At 50.1% G+C, this 15,821-nt stretch overlaps 4 protein-coding genes across 4 annotated transcripts; all 4 read left to right on the top strand.

The window, feature by feature from the left end:
* Positions 1–147: 147 nt before the first annotated feature.
* Positions 148–2,709, top strand: AAFC00_002856 (uncharacterized protein; the record flags this gene model as incomplete). Its single annotated transcript, XM_069342239.1, has 1 exon — positions 148–2,709. The coding sequence occupies one exon, from the start codon at positions 148–150 to the stop codon at positions 2,707–2,709; it is 2,562 nt and encodes an 853-aa protein (XP_069198740.1).
* Positions 2,710–3,934: 1,225 nt separating this feature from the next.
* AAFC00_002855 (uncharacterized protein) lies at positions 3,935–5,923 on the top strand (the record flags this gene model as incomplete). Its single annotated transcript, XM_069342238.1, has 3 exons — positions 3,935–4,468; positions 4,521–5,405; positions 5,459–5,923. 3 exons carry the CDS (start codon positions 3,935–3,937, stop codon positions 5,921–5,923), a joined length of 1,884 nt encoding a protein of 627 aa, XP_069198739.1.
* A 4,128-nt stretch (positions 5,924–10,051) lies between these two features.
* On the top strand, positions 10,052–12,379 carry AAFC00_002854 (uncharacterized protein; the record flags this gene model as incomplete). Its single annotated transcript, XM_069342237.1, has 1 exon — positions 10,052–12,379. The coding sequence occupies one exon, from the start codon at positions 10,052–10,054 to the stop codon at positions 12,377–12,379; it is 2,328 nt and encodes a 775-aa protein (XP_069198738.1).
* A 784-nt stretch (positions 12,380–13,163) lies between these two features.
* On the top strand, positions 13,164–15,334 carry AAFC00_002853 (uncharacterized protein; the record flags this gene model as incomplete). The annotated part of the gene is made up of 5 exons (XM_069342236.1): positions 13,164–13,219; positions 13,278–13,344; positions 13,418–13,770; positions 13,832–15,077; positions 15,140–15,334. 5 exons carry the CDS (start codon positions 13,164–13,166, stop codon positions 15,332–15,334), a joined length of 1,917 nt encoding a protein of 638 aa, XP_069198737.1.
* Between the last annotated feature and the right edge of the window lie 487 nt (positions 15,335–15,821).

Below are 15,821 nucleotides of genomic sequence, written 5' to 3'. Positions count from 1 at the left end.
AAGCTTACCTTATTTGATTATCGATCAACTTTCTGTCGAACAACTTTCAAACAATTCATAATGTGATCCGTTTATCTTGACGCTTCGTCCAAGTGAGCATTCTATCCAGCAAATGCTGAATCTCGTAGTCCGATCAGACTATCCAGCATGGGCCAGCCACGCCCTGGCCGGCGAAAGGCAGTCGTACTGTCCTCAGATGAGGATGAAGACGATAAAACAGCCGTAGAAGACATACTGAGTGACGACGAGGTGAAAGTCCAGAAGCCAGCTTTGACTATGGCGAAAAGCAGCCAAGGGTCAACAAGTAGAGGAACTACACAGCTTACCATTCCTGCCTCGTCGACTACATCCAAGCCCACATCCGCGGTACCTAAGTTTCGGCCAGGCAAATCCAGGTCGCAAGCAACAAAACCATTAGAGGCGTCAAAGCGTGGCAGCAGATCTATATATTCTTTCTTCAACGCGGCCACACAAAGACAACAGTCGCAGCAATCAGTGAGTCCCGAAAAGCCACGGGCGTCCCAGGAGGAATTCGCCGAGGATATTCTGGACGACATCTCGGGCGATGATACTGCTATCTCGTTCGCCAAAGGCTCGAGAACCGCTCTGACGGTGCGAAAAAGGAAGTTTCACGACGACACTGCGGGTGGCACGGCGGGCAATGAATATAAGTCTGCGCAGAAGTTTCGTAAAATCAGTGATGGAAGCAAGGCAACTGTCAAGCCAAGATCTGATGACACAAGACCTTGGACGGAGAGATTTGCTCCAGCTGACCTGAACGAGCTCGCTGTGCACAGAAAGAAGGTACAAGATGTCAGGGGTGTGCTGCAATCAGCACTATCGAACCAAGCGATGCCCCGTTTAGTTGTATTGAAAGGACCAGCCGGATCGGGAAAAACAACGACGGTGAATCTAATTGCGAAAGATATCAACGTAGAAGTGATCGAGTGGAAGAATCCTATGGGAGCTGAGACTTCTTCTGGCGCATTAATCTCTGCATCCGCTCAATTCGAGGAATTCATTCTGCGAAGTGGACAGTTTGCGGGTCTCCAACTGGCTAGTGGTGAGAACCCATCTCCAGTTGCTCATGTGCCTGAGGACCAACCAGACCAATCGAAAATCATGCTTGTAGAAGAATTTCCGAGCTCACTGGCACGAACATCTACCGCAATGCAGTCCTTCAGATCAACGATCCTCCAGTTTCTCGCTATGCCCCGTTCTGCAACAGCCAAGCCAACACCCCTAGTCGTGGTGGTTTCGGAAGCACTCTTGTCGACCAGCGCCTCCTCCACGGACAGCTTCACTGCGCATCGTCTACTCGGCCCACAGATATTAGCTCATCCACTCACCGTCGAAGTGGAATTCAACCCAATCGCAACTACATACCTTACGAAAGCTCTGGAACTGATCGTGCTGAAAGAGGCTCGCAGATCAGGACGACGCAGAACTCCAGGGTCACAAATACTAAAGCATATCACTGAAACAGGTGATATGCGCAGTGCTGTTTCATCTCTCGAATTTCTCTGCGTCAAGGGCGACGACGAAGACACCTGGTCTGCGAAGATTGCTTTCACAAAGCCGAAAGGTGGCAAGAAAGATGCCCCTCTAACGAAGCAAGAAATCGAGGCCCTTAAGCTCGTCAGCAATCGCGAGAGCAGCCTAGGTATATTTCACGCGGTGGGGAAAGTTGTATACAATAAACGCATGACCCCGAGATTTCCTGTACCGCAGCCTCCGAATCATATACCGCAGCATAGGAAGCCCAAGGTCCCAGAACTAGACGTAGATGTTCTGATCAATGAGCTCGGCACTGACACTAGCACCTTTGTCTCCGCTCTGCATGAGAACTATGCGCTTTCGTGCAACTCAAACTCCCAGGAAGAAGCCCTAGACAGCTTGTGTGGCTGCCTTGACGCATTCTCGGATACCGATCTTTTATCTCTAGATCGCTTCAATTTCGGCACTCGTGCATTCTCTGGGTCTGCACAGGATAATCTACGTCAAGATGACATAAGTTTCCAAAATGCTGTTCGGGGCCTACTGTTTGCCTTGCCGAGTCCAGTCCATAGAGGAGAAGGAGGTACCGGCAGAAAGGGAGATGCATTCAGGATGTTCTACCCTGCAAGCCTGAAGATCTGGAAGAGCAAGGAGGAGAATGAGGGCATCTACGATCTGGTCGTGCAGTCTTTGCAGACTGGCACTGCAGTCGTCAGTGGTCAACCAGCTAAGAGCGTAAGGGAGGGAGGCGTGGAGAGCTGGAAGCGCGGGTCATTCGTTGGCGAGGAAGGATCTAGGGAAGCAATTTCCCAGACGGCTTCGACTTCCGTCCTCCCAAGCAACCTATCGACAAAGGCCGAGATGCTCCTCGATCGCTTGCCATATGCTTCGCAAATCCTGTCTACGCGACCAGGCATCTCATCTTCGCTTCTCGAAAACATGGTCACACTCACTTCGTTTCAGGGCAGCGTAGCACCTGATGCCAAAGATCTCGGAGACGCTGACAACGATGCCGATGACGAAGTTAACGCATCATATGGCATATCAGAGTGGTCAATTGATCGGCCGAAAGTGGAAAGGGAAAGGCTACAGCTGCGGAATAGTGTAGTCTCTGGTCAGAAGAAAATTGAAGTCGAGGGAGGTGGCTTGCATATTCCAGTCGAACATGAGATTGAGAAACTTGTACTTAGCGACGATGATATCGAGGACTGATGAGACTCCTCAATAATGAACTATACGACCGGCACGCAATGATGGAACCAGATATTCACTTCCACACTCTGAATGTTGGTGATAGAGTCCAGTGTACCCACAAGACTTCCAGGTTAACAGTTGGTACAACTTGGTTGATAGATCCTGCATGCCAAGGGAGCACTGTCACCTGGCCCTCCCATGTGGCTTTAGAGGCGTATCTCGTCCATACAAAATACGTGATATGTCTTCCTTCCGGCAGACGGAGGTAGAGTTCGACCCAGATAAGCAGCTAAGGTACAGGTGATTTCGGGCCTAGAACGTGTATATTACCAGTATATCTATACGCACGCATGCACCAAGGAACATTGTTAGGCCACCAGGGGAGCCTGGCTACGAACACGCACCAAAAGCATTTCTACAGACCTAGGCATTGCTGGCGCTACTATTTCTTCATACGCTTCGATGTCAAATGCTCTACAGCGTAGCTTAAGGTATAGATTACTAATCTGATATCTTTGAAGTTTCAATAGATCTATGTACTTGTAGCGATATCTGACTCCGTCGGTTTTGGTGGTAGAATTAAGGTGTTTCGATAAGGCACGACTAGGCCGAAAGATCCTCCTACAGCCCGTCCGGTTAGTAATTGATCTGTTCGATGCGATAGCAAGACCCGGAGATCTGGTTCTTTCTTTCGCATTTGTATGGTCGAGTATCTTATGTCCGAGTGTGTACCTACCTTACGTCCATTCGACTCGATTCGTAGTTGCGATTTCTAAGCTCCAAAACGTGGAGGAGCTGATGTCAGCACTACCGCTTGCGGGTGAGCTTACAAACGAATCGACGTCGTCTTACTTGTCTCGAAACTTAATTTTTCTTTGATCCTACAACACACACTCTGGCGGATGAATTCGTTCGAAGAGGAAGTATGTAAACCTTTGAAAGTTCATCCGGTGCCTGTAAGCATGATCTCTAATCACAATGGCGTCTTTTGGCATGTGTCATTTCTTTCTATCTACATGCTTGTAAGTCTCGCGTAGGATCAAGAGGTAGACATGGTATATTTTGGGTCGAACCACCCCTTGTTATGTTCTTTCATATTCCCATCGGATCTCAAGATATACTCTGTTATATCCCCACTTCACTTCTCTATTGAGACGGCTTTGTTGCAGAAATCGCACCTAAGTGGCCGCCGTTTTTCCATAATTATCACAATACTTTCCCTTCCCCGGCTTCGAACGCCAAAATGTCGGATCTTATCAGGGATGCTCCCTTCGGTCAGCTTGTCCGCTATATCACAAAAAACAAATACCTTCGGTATCCAGAGGAACGCAGTGACTTCGAATTGCCATCATGCTATCTGGCAGGTTGCCCAGACTACAAATCAGCGGAGGAGTCGCCATCGGTCACAACAACGTCTGCCACAGAGAAAGACCTGAGTGATGTCGAGAAGGCGAATACGAGACGACCAGATTCGGCAGACCGGAGAGAGTCTAACGAGTCACTCCACAACCTCGATCTTGCGCGTACGCTCACCGATGAAGAGCTAAAGGATCCAAAGCGTAAGGACAGTCATGCATCAGGTTTGCAACCCGTCATCTCTCCCATCAGCGCCCGCATCGCGTTGGAGAATACGATGACAAGAGCAGATCTCGAACAAGCATTTTCAGCCTCTGCCCGCGTTGGATCCCAGCCAGCACAACCTATCGAGGCGCAAAAACTCAACGACGGGACAGTGCTTGTAGATTTCTACTCTACTGATGATCCGGATAATCCTCAGGCAAGTCATGAGTAAACACACGACGATCCATCTGATGCTAATGTCATTACAGAATTGGGGTTCTGCAAAGAAAGCACTAGTCACCTTCCTCATCTGTATCTACACTACAGGGGTTTATACAGGCTCTGCCATATACACGCCTTCAACCGAAGGTGTCATGGAACGCTTCGATGTCGGTATAACCGCAGCATCACTTGGACTGGCCCTCTATGTCATGGCATATGGTATTGGTCCACTATTTTTCTCGCCAATTCAGGAGATTCCTGTCATAGGCCGCAATCCGCCTTACATGGTGTCTTTCGCAATCTTCGTTATCCTTTGCGTTCCCACCGCACTCGTCGATAACTTCGCCAGCCTTTTAGTCCTTCGATTTCTGCAGGGCTTCTTCGGTTCCCCGTGTCTTGCTACCGGAGGCGCGACTTTGCAAGATATGTATCCACTCATCAAGCTCCCTTATGCCCTCACTTGTTGGGCAGCAGCAGCTTGTGTCGGTCCTGCCCTCGGTCCCATCATCTCGGGATTCTCAGTCGCAGCCGAGAATTGGCGATGGAGTCTGTGGGAGATGCTCTGGCTCGCCGGGCCTATCTGGCTTACTCTTTTCTTCCTTCTGCCCGAAACACTGGCCGATAACGTATTGCACCGCCGTGCTCAACGCTTGCGCAAGCTCACCGGGAGTGATCGTTTCAAGACCAGTCCGGAGATGAAGGAAATCGATTTCAAGGAGACTGCTCGTAACTCTCTGATTCGACCGATCCAGCTGATGATACTGGATCCTGCAATCGCGTATGCAGATCTGTACATTGCCCTTCTCTATGGCATTTTCTATTCGTTTTTTGAAGTCTTTCCCCTGGTCTACATCAACCGGTACGGCTTCAACGTTGGAGAAATGGGTCTCACATTCCTCTCAGTCACCGTAGCTGTCGTGATCGCCACATCGGTAAGCCTTTCTTTCCCCTAAGTATAAAGACATGTGCTAATCCATGTATGCAGTTCTATTTCTATTATCTGAAATACGTGGTCGAACCCGAAATCATCGCCCATGGCCTCGGCGCACCGGAACGCCGTCTCATCCCAGCACTCTTCTCATCCATCCTGATCCCAATCGGACTATTCATTTTCGCCTGGACCGGCAACGGCCACATCCACTGGATCGTCAGCTGCATAGGCATCGTCATCACCGTGGTCGGCATTTTCATCATCTTCCAGTGCATCTTCATCTACCTGGCGCTGGTATATCCCGCCTATTCCGCGTCTCTGTTCGCCGGCAACGATTTCGCCAGGTCAATGCTGGCATTTGCAGCAATCTTGTTTTCGAGACCGCTCTACGATAACCTCGGCGTCGGATCTGGAGTCAGTCTGCTTGCTTCATTGGCTGCCGGGTGTGTCGTCGGTGTCTATGTGCTCTTTTTCTTCGGTGACAAATTGAGAGCTCGCAGCAAGTTCGCTGCCAAGTAATAAGATGGGGGTGGGGTGTGAAAAGGACTAATGAATGTACGAAGGAGACGAAGAACAAGATAATACTATAATCCAGTCACGAAGGTGCCCGCTGGGCTGGCTACAAATTCAGAATCTCTGTATCAGAAAGTTATCTCTACTCAGCTACAGTCCTGAAACAAGATCAATCAAATGCAAGATACAAATCATCATGACTCAGTACACAGTCCAAAAGAAGCAGGCGTCTTTCGTCTTTCGTTACTGGCACCAGAACATGAAAATGATACACGTACATGCCAACCAAACCATATCCCGAGAAACTAATATTCGGGGAAAGGTCTTGAGTAATGAACAAACGGGCAATGATTCAGTAAGATAAGATAGAGATACAGTAGCTTCCTCACCTTGCCCTTAACCTTTACCTCACGAAAGCATCACACACGTATTCAGAAGAGGCCCGACCAGGCACGCGACCAGGCCCGCGCACCAGGCACCGGCACCGATGTAATGGATCTCGATCGACTTACCGGTAAAGACTTCTAGAGCATGTCGTAGGAACATATCCTAACTTATAAAATCATTGAGATACAGTACGGCAGAGTTTGAGCGCGTGCCTGGGGGGTTTGCCTCTTCCCTCTCGTACGCTTCGATGAGATCAGAGCTAAATCCTTTTGCATCGATCGCCAGCTTACTTGCGGTCAGACGTCGTCTGGTGTCACTCTTGAGTTGTTCTACTGTAATTATGAGCCTTGTTATGTTGTGGAGGGCACGCGACGTACACGCCCGAGCGCTCGCACTTGAGCCAGCACGACGGTGTCGCATCTAGGTGCGATAACAACGGCAAGTTGGAGGGGGCGGGCGTGCGTTGTTCCTGCGTTGGGGACGTACGGGTACAACGCACAGTGACAGTGACCACAGGCAAGGGCAGAGGGCAGAGGGCAAAGGCAGTACGAAGATACGAAAGACTGCTGCGCTGCGGGTCGAGACGAATGCGGCGGCACGGCAGTTGAACTGTAGGAGAAACGCTCACGTAACGCGTATATAACACATTGGCTTTATCTCACTTTTTGCTCGACGTTTCACATGTACTCTGCAAAGCCTGCAAGGAGTTAGAGCTATGATTTTTGCGCCGAAGAGTGAAGAGTGAAGTTGGCCCCCCGACGATGACAATAACAATTCAGGGGGGTTTCAATATTCCTACACGGAGTATTTGATATATGGTTAGACTAATGATAAACCACCGGGCAAAACACAACCCTCGTCCTATGGACCCCTTGAGAGCTGAAGTGGCTGGGTGGCTTGGTGATGCTGAGATCCCTCCGCGCAGTCGCAGCAACAACGAGAAAGCTTCCGAGAGGTGGTACGAAGTCGCTCCACCCTTCGTGGGTAACAGAGCAACAACCCAGCGCGTCTGTTCTAACGGTCGACCAGCTCGCACACGAGCGACCAGCGAACGAGTTCTGGATAACACGTTCCGATCAGCGCCCGACCGCAACGGTTGCGAGAAAGCCAAAATCCTCGAATCATGCTTCCTAGCGCGAAACACCTCTGTACACCTACAGTAGCTCCAAAGTAAGGTTTCCACCTCACTGCATAATGGGGTTGTGCAATGCAAGAAGCCGACACAGAATTTGCGTTACAAGAAGATATACAATACTACTGTGTTTGGCGCCTGTGTTCAAGACGATTAACGAGGTGGTAAATGTAGATGAGCATCCCGATGCAGATAAGTTGGAGATAGTCGCTGCTATCGGGAACCCCAGATGACACGAAACCGGGTCTGCTCAGAACGGGTGAGCAGCAATGTGACAATCATGGCGCATTCAGTGACGTGCAGACGTTGAAACTGCAGGAATGGTTTTCTGCATAATTATCGAATTCGATATATGGTCGCGATATGCTTCTGTGTCATGTATAGATGAGGTGACACAGCCAACAATCTTGGTTCAACCAATAAGCATGATATCGCAGGGACAGCGTCGATGCGAAAGTTCTTCTATGATCGAGGCGGCTGCATGTTCAGGGATCTGGCAATGTCAGCGCCCTCCAGGTTTCTATTAGAAGCCCATGACATTAGTCCAATCGCTTGAGGCTGGCCGGACGTTCGATACTCAGTACTGACCGAGCGGCAGACGAGTACCAGTCAGCAGAGATTCCCTGTGATCCTATCAATTGTACAGTAGTCTAAGCGACCTATCGAGACCAGGAACACATGAAGCACTCATAGCTAGATCGAGTAGTCATTGAACCAGGTAGACGGATCTGCTGCATCTGGAGCAGTAAGGCTATGATAACATAAAGCAAGAGCTAAATAACCTGTGCCTACATGTATCTGTACTGTATCTCCGGACTGTACATTTATAGATGCGTGAGGTACTTGTAGCTGACAACAGGAACGTCTCAGACAGCTTTCTGATTTGTGATATTGCTCATTTGACTTGATTGATTTGGGCTCAGAGCCACAACATCCACATGTTGACGGCGCTGCGTTACTAGTCACTTTGCGAGGACAAGGTAGGAAGTCGGATGTGAAAGCACAGTGATGCAATATTACAAAGTGAACGCGAGCACAGCCTGTTCACTGTTATCCGTCAGCTCCATATATCAGATACCAAATATAAGCCGCAGCTACAGTAGTTCCACGGTACTGTGCACACAGATTGAACAATCAATGAAGATCACAGGATGCAGCAAACGCTACCATGCTTGTCCATGCCTTCAACTTCTGCTAATGGTATTTCTTGGCAGCGCCATCTGGCTTTGGAATACATGCGAATTCAAGCACGAGCGCCCCGAGAGCGGCATGAATCAGGCTTTGCATATGCTATGTGCAAGATAATATTGCATCCTCCTGGCAACCTGAGATGTAAAATTCCACGCCTCTGCCCCTGGACCAAGTATGATCTTTGTTTGTCATGCAAAAATCGTTTCGCACCAGCGTAATCCATTTTAATTGAATTCGACTTCGTGCAGTAGGTGCATGCTCGACCACACTAAAGCAAGTTTTCCGTTTCTGGCCAGGCGGGGGGACTGCGCTTCCGCACTTAGTAGCCGCTCATTTCACCAGAATGTGTACACTACTGCGGCAACTAAAGACTCCAAGCAGACATCTGTTACATGGTAGAGAACACTAGACCACCAAAGTCTTGTGAGTCTTAGTAAATCCTCGAAATCGGCCTGATCACTTTATCGTAATACTCGCCGTGACGGCTGTGTCACCATGGGCAGAGACTTGTTGATCCACGTGCTGTACCCCCTTTTGTACTTAATCTGAGTTGAAGACAGCCGAGACACGCATAGAACATGGTACGAAGAAGGGCCTATCGGCAAAGTCCTCCACTCGGCGGGCATTTTGGTCCAATCGGTGTTGATTCGACAATCCACGCAAGCGCAGTAGCGCAAACGGTTGACAATGCGTGAAAAAGGCAAATAGGTTCAGCCCCGCAAAGAACCACAGTTTGACGTGCTCTCAATACGAGTGGAGTGCTTTTTTCGCAGCTGCCCCAACAGACCGATGTACGGCTACGCATCGGGCTGGCATACCTTATCCAATTAGTCTCAAATTGTGTCCATTATGCCTCGGCCAAGCAGCCGCGAGTAATCTATCGATGTGTTAATCGCGCCAACCCAGGTTCTTGGGTTTGGCCAAAAGAGGCTTGGGAAAGCGGTTCAACGTGTGACTTAGCATCCCGGATGGCTCCAGGAACTGTAGATCTCGGCCCTGAACGCTAGGATGTTATGCATTGGATTGATGACACAGCTGCTGTTAGCATGAAATACGTCGCATTCACATCCTAGCGCATCCCAGGTTGACTGTCAGAATGGGCGCTGACGACGGGGAGTGGAGCGCATTTGTGGGCGCGTCCGCCTCGATCCCGCTCCCGCAGCACGTTCCTTGACCACCCTCCTACTTGTGTTGTGTAATGCCCCACGAAAACAATTGTAGTCATTAGTCCTTTACATCCAATTGGTTCGCCCGTTCTCTTTTTCTTCGAGTCCTCAATCCAAGTCTTTCCCACTTAACAGTACTGTCAATTCTTTAACCTCTATACGTCGTGGAAGCGTTCGGGCTAGTAGCTTCTTGTTACAACAGCAAGCAGTGTGGAGTAGTAAAGGCTATCGGGCTATGTTGATTTACTTGGAGCGAACATGAAATGGTTTGCAGTATCCAATGACGGCGCGGATAACATGAGAGACGACACGTGGGGCCAGTCGGCCCAGTACGATGAAAGCCTCAAGAAGGATAGCAATCCACGGATCTCTTCAACATTCGCGGATACTCGGCCATGGAACTTCAAGTCATCGTCGCAGGCGTCTGAGCGTAGCAGCAGCTCTTCTCGTAAGAGACTCTCACTCTTTGGTGCTCGAAGCTCCAATACGTCCGTCTCCCCGACTACCGACATATCTGCAGACGAATGGGTCATCCTAAACCAGGATAACTCGTCCCATAATTTTTCTGCGTATAACGTTTCCGATTCGGGAAGTGCTCTTGCCGCGTCAATTTCGAAATCGTCATTCGGAGGAGAGAGACGAAGGTCATCCCTCTTTTCACGCAAGGCGACTTCGAGACTCGCGAGAGCGGGAGAAGGGTTGGTGCGATATCGTAGCAATGTGAGATCCTCCATGGATTTTGGACGCAAGGACGAGGTTTCCGAATCCGATGATTCGATGTGGTACAACCAAGAATCGGATACAAGTAGCGAGGCGAAGGCTTCCAGACGCTATACTAAACAGATTAAGAAGAACAGCATCTCTGCCCCGTTCAATTTCCAACACATCACGCACACTCAGAAAGGCCAGATCCCGGGCCTCGAATCAATAACTGATCATGAACTTTTCCCAGAGTTTTGGGCAGCGTCCAGATTTCGACAGTCGCAGAATGAGCTCAGTGGCGTCGATGCTCAGAGAATAGAGCGGGAGTTTCATGCGTGGGTCGGCAGCAGGGGGAGGTCAAATTCGAACAAGCCGTCTGATCGCTTCAATTTTCCGCGAGCTCCACCTGCAAGGCCCTCCCACCCTGCACCATACTTCACTTCTGCGACCGCAACACCGAGCACGGATGCTGCCATATTGGGCAGTGAGTCAAGGCCTATAATACCTCATGATGGAAGAGGCCGTAGTAGAAGCTTCAATCGTCCAGGACCGACGTCTGCTGAGCGACTCGTAACCAGCAACGCCGAGCAAAGAGAGCTGCCTGCTTTGGTCCATCCCGCCTTTCGTGGTCAGACAATGAGTCCGCTTGATTCTAGACCCAGAAGTAGTGGACAGATCCACGAATCGCTTATGAGCCTCGATTCTGTGCCAGAGGAGAACGAAGCATTTAGTGGCAGTCCAAGAAAACCAAATCAGAGGCCGAGCTTGTTTGGCGAGGGTTCGCCTGCGTCAACACTATCGAGTAATACCAGGCTTACCCCATTCCCAGCGGGCAATGCTTTCGCGCGTAGCCAGGGTTGCATTGGCGACGATTCATATAACGCTAAAGCTTTCAGCGGTGAATCTGGTATTACTACATTGACAGGCGAATCGTGGGAAAATAACGTTGATTTTCTGTATCTTGTCGAAGCGGAGTCAACGTGTGACTTCGATTGGACGTCGCTCAAATCAAGCAAGCGTGGCTCAGAGAGCTCTCAGAATCGACGCGACTCTGGCGCTGCTTCCTCGACGCGCGAATCCTCAATGGCAGATGACGAGTCTTCTCGAGCACCATCATCGAGACACAGCGGCAATGCATCCCACGATGGGCTCTTCGCCGATTTCGATGGTGTTTCTCCCTCTACTACGCCCTCACCTGTGACGAAATTCAACTTCTCGCGACCAATCTCCAGGAGACATTCAGCAATAAGTATTGGTAACTCGGAATTGACGCCTATACCAGAAGTGAGCGATACGACTTTTCATGATGATATTCCTTCTGAGCAGGCGCAAATAAGACATACCCGCTCGGCATCGCACAGTGATCAGAGGCCGTCTATGCTGAAGCAGTCTCTTCGATGGTCCATTGCTTCGCCATCAGACATTCCTGAAGACGTCAAGTGCCGTCGATTGAGCTTCATTGCAGAGCCCGAGATGTCCCTGCCCGAGCAGACGCTGTTCTCGGCGCCTCCCTTACCACCTCCGGCTGCCCCCCTCCCGGAGTTGCCAGTCAACAAGGCAACCGGGTTGATCTCCCCACCCATATCCCCACCGCAAACGTCTAATCCCGACTTTACCACCGTACGCCGTCCATCGTCATCTCAGGATCGGGCTTTGTTGCAGGCGGCTGGCCGCATTGTACAACGCGGTCGCACCGCTCGACCATCAACACCAAGTCGTCTTTCGCATGTACAAAATGCAAAAGACACATCTCCACGCTCACTCTTGTCAGCACCGGCTACACCCCCGAAGATGGGTTCCACCCACTTCCACCTACCTGCCTTCCCAACACCACCACAATCTCCACCACAACAGCAGCATGAGGATTATCCCGCCTGGATCTGAGGTCTGGCGCGGGCCCACGAACGAGTTTTCTTTGTTTTCTTTCTACAATGACGCATGCACGACCTTTTTCTTTTGGTGCTCATTTCTGGAGGAGGTCACATCTTGGTCGATTGCAAAAGCTTTCTATGCAGGCAACGGGAGCACGGTCGGTGATTTTATGAGTCAATCTGGATTCCGCTTATACCCAAGCCTCATGTAGTAGGATGCGGAGATCTGCCTAAAACCTTTGTACTTGCAGCCAAGATCGTTTGAGCTTTAATGCAATTCACGATATTATTCCAACTTTGCGTACCTTGTGTTTTCATTCTAACGAAGCATGTGACACCAGTACTATCTGAGCATTGTAGTGTGATAATATGATAGCTGTAGGTTCGATACCGTTGCACACTGCAGCTTAGCTACTTCCAAACCCCCCTGTCGCATGTGTCAGTCAAGAAGTAAAGCGCACCGTTGTGTCTGTATCATAATAGCCAACTAGCCATGACCTCGAGTCTGGAGTCGTGGACCCATAACAAAACGCCAAGCTTTCCAACCCCGTTGTTTATCAACGATTGAGGGGTTCGCAGCGAAGCAGCTGGCAATTAATGAACTCCGCTCACCGCTGTCGAGACCCAACCCTGCTTGCTTACATGTAACGACCTTTTTTTCCCTTTGTGACATCAATCCATCATCGCTTTGCGTCTGATAGCTTTATCTGCGACATATAGCCGGCATCTCATTCGATACACGACTTTGGTCCCCTCGACGGAGAGCGCTTTGGGCGACGACCGCTCGGCTACTGACCATGGCCGTGCTAGAGCAGAGCTGGGTCAAGGTGCAGGAGAAGACGTTCGGAAAATGGTAATGTTATGCGAGATAGGCCGATGAGAAATACATTTGCTAAGTAGAGATGGATCAGGCTCAATAGCAAGCTCGTGGTCCGAAGCGTCCATATCAAAGACTTGGTCACTGACCTATCCGATGGAGTGAGACGTCCCCTGCCTCCCTTAATCTGACCACGCCGATGGCACTATAGAAACTGAGACATGTGCTGCTTAGGTCATCTTGATACATCTTCTGGAAATCCTCTCAAATGAGTCACTAGGTCGATATGCATCAAAGCCTAAGCTCCGCGTGCAACGATTCGAGAACGTCAATAAAGCACTCGACTTTATCAAGGGGCGGAAGATTCAACTGACGAACATCGGCGCGGAAGACATCGTTGACGGAAACCGGAAAATCATACTAGGACTAATATGGACGCTCATCCTGCGCTTCACCATCAGTGACATCAACGAGGAGGGATTGAGCGCCAGAGAAGGTCTCTTGCTTTGGTGTCAGAGAAAGACGGCGTGCTACGACGAGGTCTCTGTGCGGGATTTCTCAAGCAGCTGGAACGATGGATTAGCCTTGTGCGTAGAAGTCCACCTGATGGACAGATCATTGGAGGTCAAGAAAGCTAACACTGCACAGCTGCGCCCTGCTCGACATTCACCGTCCTGATCTGATCGACTATGACCAGCTGGACAAGTCTGATCATCGTGGCAACATGCAATTAGCATTCGACATCGCAACCAAGGAGATCGGCATTCCGGACTTACTCGATGTAGAGGATGTGTGCGACGTAGCCAAGCCGGATGAACGATCTCTCATGACCTACATTGCCTACTGGTTTCACGCCTTCTCTCAGATGGAAAGAGTCGAGAATGCAGGGAGAAGAGTAGAAAAGTTTGTCAGCAACATGCAGGGTGCTTGGGAAATGCAGAACAACTTCGAGCGTCGCATGAGGGAGTTGCTCCGACAGATCGCCGAGCAGCGCAAGCAGTGGGAAGAAGCCACTTTCGAAGGCACATATGTCGATGCGAAGGACCAGAGTCTGAAATTCACTGCTTACAAGCGTGGCCAGAAGCGGAAGTGGGTTGCTGAGAAGAGCGATCTGACGGGCCTGCTTGGGAATATCAAGACCAAATTGAGCACATATCGCCTCAGACCCTACGAACCTCCGGCCGAACTCAGCTTGGAAGCCTTGGAAGTGGCATGGGCCGTGCTGATGCAAGCAGAAAGAGACAGGAGTAAGATCATCAACGAGACGATTCGTGATATCAAGAACGCTTTACGGCAGTCTTTCGCCGACAAGGCTAACGATTTTGCTCTGGCTTTGCATACACTGAGCACGAGCATATCTGGACTAGAGGGTGAAGTGGAGGATCAACTAACACATACGACGCGCATATCGGAATCATTACCGCCTCTCGAGGATTACCTTACCTTGATCGCCAGGTTGGACGAGCAATGTGTCGAGGCCAATATCGAGGAGAACGACTTTACAACCTACACATATGATGAGCTAGCCTATGAACTAGGACTGGTCAGATCGAGCGTGCAGAAGAAACTGGCCTTCTTGGAGAACCAAATGGTTGCGCGAAGCATGACAAACTTGACGCCCATCCAGCTCGAGGAATTTGAGTCTGTCTTCCGCCATTTCGACCGTTCTGGAAGCAATTCTCTGCAAGAGCTCGAGTTCTCTGCAGCGCTTGCCAGTCTTGGACTTGTATACGACGAAGACGAGATGCGCGAGCATTTTGTGCAAGTGAGTGGCGGCGGAGCTGGAAGCAGCGTAACGTTCGAGCAGTTCATCAGGTTCATGGTCGAAGTGACCGAGGATCAATACACAGCGGAGCAAGTGTTCGACAGCTTCAGGGAGGTGGCAGACGGCAAGGTGAGTTCTTGCGTACATTGGCCGGTTGACCGGAGCAACACTAATCCACCTGTTCGATGTAGCCCTATGTTACCGAGATGGATCTCAGGCATTCGCTGATCCCTGATGAACTCATCGACGACCTTGTAAAGACCATGCCTGAACATCGTGGGCCTGACTTGCAGGAAGATCGAGAGATGGCCAAGTATGACTATATCACCTTCATGGAGAAGTTCATGGGTACCGGAGGAAAGATGAACGGAGAGGAGTCTGCATAGGTTGCAGGCGGCGACAGTCCGAGATGTCTGATCTAGGTAGGAGTGGCCGATTCAGTGTAGCATAGCGGGAGGATCTGACTACTGGCATTGGATGGACCCGTGGTGTTTGTTTGGATCAACGGAGCGGGCGTTCTTCTGGATGGTGTATTTCATTGTGAGCGGCGAGCATACATGACCGCTTTTGGAAATGCGATCAAAGAGGAAATGGTAGCAGGTGTCAAGAATTACTATGCGCGGTATATCAGAGCGTATGATGATATCTCTAAGATGACTGCTTCACATGTAATAATAGCAGACATGACATAGGTCAGTAGCCGAAGGTAGGCTCACTTTCTAGGGCAGAAGCTTGACACACAACTAGGTGGAGGTGGAATCCCGGGCTGTTTCAGGGTTGAGCAAAGCGGCGTCAAAGCGGTACGTTGAACGTTTCAGGTATCGACAAACGGAGATTGTTTTAAATCTCGAGACACACATCAGGTCCCGGCAC

This window comes from Neodothiora populina (assembly GCF_041146345.1).
Source record: "Neodothiora populina strain CPC 39397 chromosome Unknown canker_contig_15, whole genome shotgun sequence".
Classification (NCBI taxonomy): Eukaryota; Fungi; Ascomycota; class Dothideomycetes; order Dothideales; family Dothioraceae; genus Neodothiora; species Neodothiora populina.
Note: the sequence above shows the minus strand (reverse complement) of the source record. Positions and strands in the feature narration are given on the sequence as shown.